General features: G+C 41.9%; 1 protein-coding gene across 1 annotated transcript; it reads right to left on the bottom strand.

Annotated features, from left to right (window-relative positions):
- Positions 1-3,442: 3,442 nt before the first annotated feature.
- Positions 3,443-6,665, bottom strand: CCN2 (cellular communication network factor 2). The gene is made up of 5 exons (XM_075924191.1): positions 6,424-6,665; positions 6,097-6,313; positions 5,557-5,808; positions 5,109-5,320; positions 3,443-4,756 (listed from the first exon to the last, which is right to left on the bottom strand). Exons 1-5 carry the CDS (start codon positions 6,484-6,486, stop codon positions 4,460-4,462), a joined length of 1,041 nt encoding a protein of 346 aa, XP_075780306.1. The 5' UTR covers positions 6,487-6,665; the 3' UTR covers positions 3,443-4,459.
- Between the last annotated feature and the right edge of the window lie 2,780 nt (positions 6,666-9,445).

The raw sequence follows: 9,445 nt of genomic DNA on the forward strand, positions 1-9,445 counted from the left end.
GGACAAAACTGCAACAATGCAGGATGCAGATGAGCATGATGAGGGTAAGCATCTTCCATCTATTTCAGTTAGGACTAGTTCAATTAGCTGGTGAAGGGCCAGATCCTATAATCTCTCTCCTAAATTCCTACAATTTGCCTCTGCTCACCTGATGAGCAATTCACACTACAATTACAACTTCTAACATGGAAACAATAAATTTTCATTCTTCATGCAGATGTGACCTTACTCATGTTCTTGAATTCTGTAAAAGCTTTGAAAGTGTCAAGAGCTTTAGTACACTTTGGGAACAGGTTCCCTGAAGAAATTTCTGGAATTTCCTGGTTCCAGTCAGACTGAAAATACTGTAAGAATGTAGTTTTTGGTACTTCCATTTATGGGCACACATGAATTAAAGGAAATAGAGGGAGGGGTGAAAGTAGAAAACGGAACCGAAGAAGTTAACTGAACTACTTTTCTCAGAAACTCCTTAGTTTTGGAGTGAAGCTTTGCACTGATATTTCATCCTAAATGGTTGGACTCTTTTTTTTTTGTGCGGGGCGGGGGGGATTCAGGGGTAGGGTACACGGTCAGTAAAGTGGGATTAAGTTACATGTTGAGATGGAATATTTCTGTTGTTTGACTTGTTTTGTGATCTTAATTTTTTGCATATCAGCTAACAGTACTTTCTTACAAGCACATTGTTTGGTATAGAACGTTACACTACAAGAAGGAATGCAAATGATCTAACTGCTGTTTGCTATTTCTAGTTGTGTGTCCAAAAGTCAATTTTCTCAATTGACTCCCTTTCTTTGTGATTCAAACAACTGGAATATGTTAAAAAAAACGTATTTGTTCCTATGTGGTTACAGATCATTAAAAGTGGCTCATTCTTGAAGAGTTTCTTAATGGATGTCTTTTGGATGTTTGTTAGTTATGAGGAATCTGACAAAAATCCATCTGGAGAACAATGCTTTCCTCTTATGATGGGGATGTAATCCATGTCTGTAGTTCACATCTGTATTGTGTTAGAATGTAGAGCTGCAAATCATATAAATGAATTATGGTTGCCCATGACACAAAATACTGAAATGGGGAAAGTAGCTCATGCTTTTTGACAAGTCATTTGACACTCTGCTCCGCAGCCATGTAGATTGCTTCTTCTAATGGCTACCTGAGTGATGTTCATTAAATCAGTGTCAAATATGTGGTGGCATTCTAAATCCTATAGTATTTGTGTAAGCTGAACATTAAGTTGAATGAAGATATGTAAATAAAATAAAACAAAAGCTTTTTTTAAAATGCTGTCATATATGCATGTGGTAAAGCTTTCTGAAGAAGCCAACTAGATGGAAACAGCTTTTTAAAAAATTCTGATATTTCCTTTTTACTGCCACATTCCTAGAACACGATTCCTGTTATGGTTACTTATTGCTTTTACTGATCTCTAAATCATAAGCATAAGGACAGACAGCAGGGAAATATTAAGGTTGAGAGGCCTAAATTTGTATCCATTTTTACACTTAGGATTACATATTATTTAAATACTCACTTCTTGATTCCAGAAACTGTATGTATCTTCAGAAGAAAGTGCTACAATAGTATGATGCCTAATTACATTCCCATGTTGAGGCCCTGCAACAATGTATTCAGAATATTGATTTTCTCTATTAATGTGACTACACCCAGCTACATTACAAAATGGCAGTAATTGACTGGTCTTGAAGTGAGAACTGCAGGTTTTAGTATATTACAATTACACATGAAATTACTTTTTACATAATACTTCAGAGGAGAGAAAACTTGTCAAATAACTAATAAGCACTCCTTTTGGCAGTTCTGATCTATTGCAACAATAGTGTTAATTAGCAATGTAATAACATAGGGAAGTTTCATGCATTTACAATATTTTACATCAAATTTCCCTAAATTTGAACCTTTTTGACATTGTTAGTGTTCTCAATGAAAACTACCATCACTCCACCTAGTGAGATATTATCTTTTCAACTATTTAATTCAGCTAACTGTGGCTGAAGTCCAGGTGTGCTTTTGCTTGTCAGGTAGAAAGAACAGTTCTGCTGGGGGATGGGAGGGACTGAGGTAATGGTTGCCAAAACAGTCTTTCTGGTTATGTGAATGTAGAGTGTTTCTAGAGTGACCAGAAGGCTGCTACACCATATTTATAACCTGCAAGGAAAATACTGGTGAGTCTGAGGCACTATTTGAGGCAGAATTCAAATGGGCCTAGAAAACCACTTCCTCATTCCAGAGGAATTCCTCACATTTTTGAGAGGAAAGGGAAATGCTTCTGGGGCCCTAACCAGTGTCAACTGATCTCAATTAAAAGAGTCCCATTGACTTCTGCAGGCTTTAGATTAGATTCCAATTAGTCTGTCATGAATGCAGACTTGCTCTAGTGTCAAGCTGACCCAAGCTCCAACTGAAATCTATGGGCAGTTGAGGGTGCTGCTCAGTATGATGTGGGCCTGCCCCCCCCTTCCAGTTGGCACTAATTATCCCCCCCGTCCTCCAAGAGATGCTGGCTAGACTTGGTTTCTGAAAGTAATTCTTGGAGAGTACCTGGATATATAAAGGGAGTATACAAATGTCTATTATGTTGATGAAGGAATTAATAGAGGGCTGAAGTTCCTAGCTAGTATTTGGGATACAGATGGCTCAACTCTTCACTTTGTTTGCTTACCTAAGATGAGTTTTAAGATCCCATCCTGCATTTTAATAATATTTAGTGCCCTTCATCAGTTGATCTCAGAGTGTGTTACCAAGGAGGTCAGTATTACCATTTTACCTATTGGGAAGATGGAGGCACAGTGAAGTGACATGCCCAAGGCCAACCTGTAGACCAAAGATAGAACTAGGAATAGAATCAAGGTCTCCTGAGTCCCATTAAACCATATTATAGTTCTCATATAAGCCAGAAATCCCACTGGTTCTTCAATGGGAGTTTTACCAAAATGAAGACTTCAATTTGACACCCACAATGAAAAGCTGTTTCAATTTAATAACGTTTTTAAAATATTCCCCATAATTAGCTGAGAAGAAACCTGGGTGCTTTGCTATTAAAAAAGAATCCAATAGGTTCTGAGCTACCATGATGTCAAGCATGACAATCTAGATAGCTGTCATCTAAAGCCACTTAGTGTTTTTACATGCCCTGGTGATTGATGACACTGTTGTACCTTAAAAGTGTTAAGTTTGGCACTCTAGGATTCCTCTTTAAAGTCTGAAAAGAGGAAGTGGCCCTCCATTTTCATTGACCTACCAGTGATTATGAGCTAGCAAGTTTGTGTTGGAATATAGATGAAGTTTAATTTTCAGTGTATTTATCCCTGGGCAAAAGATTTCATTGATTTGTATACATCACAAAATAAACTCTTGTTTTGATGAATATGTAGGAAGGAAGTGGGGAGGGAGGGAGATGTCGGGCAAATGAAATTCAAAGTCATTTATATAAAAAATATAATACTTTATTTTCAACTAAAAAGGTGCAAACATGTAACTTTTGGTCACACTTCTCAACAAATAACAAACTGTTCAACGAACAGCCATGGTCAAAGAAAGAAACAAATGCTCCCAGGTGGAAAAACTGATCAGCTACAAAAAAGCCATTCATTTTACTTAAAAGCCTTTTGTTCACTAAAGCAGAGGCAATCGTGTTTTTACCATACAAATGGATGCTTTCCAAAGATGGCGGCACCTCATCTTTAGCAACAAACTCTGTCTTGATTTTGATTCACTGGTCACCCTAACTGAACAATTTCCATTAGAGGATCTATTTCATGCTTTGAATGCATTGTCAGACAAGCTTTACATCCTATTTCTTTCAACACAAACAAAAAAGCTAAACATTAAAGTATCAAGCATTAACAAAGGCACAAAACTTTAAATTAATTTAGATAACTGTACATATATATACAGTATTTACAATATTAATAAAAATCTAGCTTGTTACAGGCATATTAACTGTCACAAGCTGTCCAGTCAAATAGACATGATTCTGATTCTTCTTGAACAAGTCATTGGAATCAGTGTCAAAGCTGAAACATTACAGTCCTGACCAATAGAACACATTTTACTTAGCACCTTGCTGGGTTAACGATTTACATTCCAGCCATTACTGTCACTCAGTGTCAGCAAACATGCTAAGGGTCTCTTTTTCAATTGCACTACTAGGTGGAACACACATTACCCTACAAAGGGAACACTGATTTTTCTGCACATGTCCCCTAATAACCCCTAAACACCACTCCATGAACAGCATCCTCTGAAGCTGCGCTTTGCTGTGGTCCCATGAGCCATTTTACTTTCTTCAAACCAATGTTTAGGGTCAGAAGACAATTTGTCTTAGTCACATGGAGCATTCTGAACTTTTTGGAAACAGATTTAAATACCTTGTGCTATCGAATCATGTTTACACAATGAGATGCAAACAGGTCAAGTTGAGAGCCTAGTGTTTCCTGCTTTATGCCATGTCGCCATACATCTTTCTGTAGTACAGAGACTCAAAGATGTCATTGTCTCCAGGGCAGTTGTAGTGGCATGCACAGGTCTTGATGAACATCATTCTTCTCTTCATGACCTCGCCATCAGGACATTTGAACTCCACAGGAAGAGTGGCTGTTCTGTGAGGGGTGCAGCAACGTCCATCAGTGCAGACCCCACAGAATTTAGCTCGATAGGTTTTCACACTGGTACAGCCAGAGAGCTCAAACTTGATGGGCTTGGAGATTTTGGGGGTGCGAATGCACTTTTTGCCTTTCTGTGGGGCAACAAATAGAAGAAAAGTTTAGAAGCCATTTTTTAAAAAAAATTGCAGTTCCTATTCATATTTCATCCTCATTATATGCAAGGAGGTTAATACTCTGCTCCTCATGAAGGATTCATATGCAAACAAGATAGTTTAAATAGTGTGCATATTTTATTATACTTATCTAATGGCTAAAGGAAGTGCTTTTATTTATAGCTTTATTCTAAAATATTCACTGCTGGGATGAGACCTTATAATATTTATTTGGTTCTGAAACTGGATAAGTTAGAGCTATACATCTTCTGCAAAATTGGTTGGAGGCTGAAACATCCTTAGAAGTGCATATATTAGAGGTGATATTTACCTTGATGTTTTCCTCCAAGTCTGCTTCACAAGGTCTGACCATGCAAAGTCTGCTTTGCTTTTCCAGTCTGCAGAAGGCATTGTCATTGGTGACTCTGGTGGAGATGCCCATTCCACAGGTCTTTGAGCAAGCACTCCATTCTGTGGTCTGGACCAGGCAGTTGGCACGCATCATTGCCTGGTCAGGTCCATAAGTGTCTTCCGGTCTGTAAGCTGGGGAGCACAGATCAACAGGATAAGACTGTGGCACAGAGCAACAGGGCAGATGTGCAGCATGAATACACAAGAGTAGCACAAACATAGGGTGTCATATTTATGTGATTCCACTGAAGGCACTGGAGTCACACATTTGGGCTGAATCGTGGTCCATTGGGATAATCAGCACTCCATTGGGTATTTCAATCTAGCGCACTGGCACGCCAACAAAATTCATTAAGATATCAACTCACCAGCAAGAGCCGGTCCTACAGCTGTCTGTTCTCGGTGCTCATCGCACACCCACTCCTCGCAGCACTTCCCGGGGAGCTTAACTCTTCGTGGGAAAGGGCAGTCGGGGCTGGGCAGCCGCACGTCCATGCTGCAGAGAGGCACGCACCCCACTGCCCCGTCCAGGCAAGTGCACTGGTACTTGCAGCTGCTCTGGAAGGTCTCCCCGCTCCTGTACACCATCCCTCCGAACACACATGGAGCGCCATCCCGAGCTGCAGGCAGGGAGAGAGGGACATAAGCACTCCAGCCAGGGCAGCAGCCCAGCCAGCCCCAGCAGCGCCACTGGGGGGAGGGCATGCGGCAGGAGCCTCAATGGCTACTGCTGGGGGAGGGAAGGGGATATGGATGACAAGCTCCGCTCCCCCCCCCCCCCGTGCAATGTAGCTGAGCCCCGGGGAGAGGACCCACTCTGCTAGGAAGGGAGCGCGGGCTGGGATCGCGTTTGAAGGCAACACGACATGGGTCCTAGGGGGAGCTGTAGCGCCCAGCTCTGGACTTACCGGTGCACACGCCGATCTTGCGGTTGGCCGGCGAGCCGAAGTCGCAGAAGAGCCCCTTGTGGTGGTCGCAGGGGTCCCGCTCGGTGCACAGCTCGCCCAGCTGCTTGGCGCACACCCGGCAGCAGCCGCAGCCGTCTTGCACCAGGCTCACCCCGGCCGGGCACGTGGGGGGTGGCCCGCACTGGCACTGCCCGCTGCAGTCCTGGCCGGACACCTCCTGCCGGGAGAGCGAGAGGGTCAAGGGAGGCTGGCCCAGGAGCCGGCCCCCCGCGTCCCCAGCGAGCCTCTCCCCTGCCTGCCCGGAGGAGGCGGGCGCAGGGCACTTACCCAGCTGAGGAGAGCGAGGAGCAGCGCCGCGGCGAAGCTGCTGGGTCTCAGGGGTGCAGACATGCTCGGCGGTAGTCGGCGGAAGGGCCCCTCGGCGTGTCTGTCCTGCGGGCGGAGAGAGGCTGGAGGCGGGTTCCCTCGCGGCTCAAGGCGGCGTGCTGTTTTCCGAGCGCCTTGTCTCTGCGCCTCGCCAAGTCCCTGACTCTCTGGCTGGAGAGTTGCTCAATGGGTCTGAAGCCGGGAGCCGGGCTGCTTTTATACACTGCAGGCGGCCCAGCCTCGCCAATCGGCTGAATGGAGTCCTACACAAACAGGGACATTCCTGGCATTCCTCCCCACCTTCCTGCCTCATCAACTCGCACCGGATTGATCCTGACCCCTTGACACTCACATTCCTCCTGTCTGCAAAAGCTGGCACACTCCAGCACACAAAAAAGGCGCTGTATTTCCATCATCGAATGGGATTTTTCCCTGTCTTCCAGCCGCCCACTCCTGATTTTATATGATGTAAAATACTTTATTATAATTATGTTCATATGACAAACCTCTATTTCAAACGGCTTCTGCCTTGCCCTCCCTATCTCCAAATTACATAAATCATAGAATAGCCACTTCACTACAAGACACAATCCCATGGGAATTCTGAACCAGCTGAGACATCATAGGAGAGGAGAGGATACATTTGAACCACCACCAGCAACCCTGGAAACAAGAAAGGAGCTGTTTTAAACCCCACAGAAGTTCAAAACCTACCAACCAACCAACCAAACTGCATGTCAAATCTGTTGTGAACTCAGCATTTTTCATTACACTGCTGCTGATTTTAATACTATATGAGAAGGTGTAATTTAGAGGGAAAGTGGTTAATGGATATCTTTAATCAAGATAATTATCTTTCTAATAGTTGAGACAAATTTTCTATAACTAAAATTGACATTTTATTTTGAGGGGTGGTTCCATTATTCTATCTTTCTTTAATATTAAAAAATACTGATCAATAGTAGGTAAAAATGTTTTTTTATTCAACACAAGACATTTATGCTAAGATAGGCAGCTAGTTCAAGTGGGGGGAGCAGGGAGAAAGGTTGTGGGGGTGGTTGCTAGGCACAACCATGGGAATTCTTTTTTTCCCCCTTGACTAAAAAATACAAGAGACTACTAATTTTAAAAGGTGGATTGCTCTCTACCGACTTATTTAGAGAGTGGGTGACTAGCCTTCCCTAGATACACACTTTTTCCCTTTGGCAATGAATTTTGGAGCACTGACACGCTGGGCATTTTGTTACTACCAAAAAAAGTCATAATTATATAATGGGGAATGGTTATAAATTGAGCCTGTGTGCTACTGAATCATACTGGATATTTGAAATGTGTCCCCTTCCTAATAGATGCTCTCTATGAATAGAGAGAGTGCCTATTTACCCTGAAATACTTGGCACAATGAAGTGAGGCTAAAGCATGGAAGAAGTTGCTCTTATTCCCCACTGCTTGCTTGCAGCTGTCATTTATGAGTAACACATTCCTAGGGCATCTCTGCTTCCTAATCTTGCTGATGATGTCTTCTAAAATTAAAAGTCAGTCTGACTTGTCACCAAAACCTATAGCTCCTTAGTATCTTAGTCCTTGTTAAATAATCATGACAGCATCTGTTCTTATTTATTTCAGCAGGAAGGATAGCTTCCCAATCCTGCATCATTTGTCTGCGCAGTGATGTCATGTTGATTGACCCCAGCTTCAACACAATAAATGCCAGCATGTTGACTTTTGACCTGTTTAAGTATGCTCATGTTTAATGAGACAGAGTTAATGCACTTTCTTAGGCAAATTGAAGTCTAGAAGATGGATATTTTTAAAAAGATGTTTGTATATAGCCACTCTGTCCTCCCACACGTTCACACTGTGATACAGCAAAATGGAGTTACAGTTTTACAGCCTATCTAAATTAACTAAATTCAGAAAGTGATCTCATCTCTCTTACAGAATTTTAACAAACTGAATCAGTCCAGTTCCATTATAAATAACCATAGATGACTCATGGTAGCCCTTGGGAGATGCACTGTTCCCCTGGGTCCCTGCCAAAATTTTAATTTCTAAATGGGGTACCTCCAAATGCTCCTGCCCCTTGGGTGTCCCTCCCGGTACCAGTCCGCATGTACAGGTCACCCCTGTAAATAACATCATTTGCATGGTTATGTTATCAACAGTTCATACTCTGGGCCTAATTTTTAAATATAGAGGTCTTAAGGAAAAATCTAAGTCCCATTTTTGGATGCTCAGATTGGTACTTGGGCTAAATTATGTCCTCAGGTACATACATCAACAGACTTGTTGCTTTTCTGAGGTCAACATTTGACCATTAAGCATTTGTAGCCATTTTATAGGCCCTATCCAGCTTTGATGGAAACCAATGGGAAATCTTTTGTTCAATTTTAATGGGTGTTAGACTAGACTGTAGTACTAACATGATGATCTGAATGCCTAACTGCAAGATTTGATTGTCCTGTTTAGACACTTGTATATGAAATTAGGTCAGCTGTATGGTAGCTGATATGTGAAGAGTTCTGAAACGATAAATATAATCTCTCCTCATGAAAGTGTGTGTGACTTTCGTTAATGTCACTTAGGAGACTGAGTGTTTGTGAAGGGAAGAATGTACCTCAAAGTCTCTTTCATTTTAAAAGCCAATATTATATATTGTACTGCAAAAGTGTTTGTGCCTTTTTGTGCCTTTTTGTCTTTGCTTTCTGGTTAAGGTTATGTCATTGCTTCTGCTCAAAACCCCTTTTTTCATTAAAAAAATGGCATCTTTGATGTTTAAAAAATTCAGAGGAACGGGTATGGTAAATATATTTCCAAATTATGAATCTTCCCAAAATCCATATTTACCTAAAGACTTTGATGACCTTAGTACTAGGTAAATAATATACACACCTAAATATGTATAAAATGCATACCAAATGCAAACGTAACCAGGTAAACAGTCTGCCTTTAAAAAATATGCCTAAAAATGGTCAGAGATCAT

The sequence above is a fragment of the Pelodiscus sinensis genome, chromosome 3 (assembly GCF_049634645.1).
Source record: "Pelodiscus sinensis isolate JC-2024 chromosome 3, ASM4963464v1, whole genome shotgun sequence".
In the NCBI taxonomy this organism is placed as follows: Eukaryota; Metazoa; Chordata; order Testudines; family Trionychidae; genus Pelodiscus; species Pelodiscus sinensis.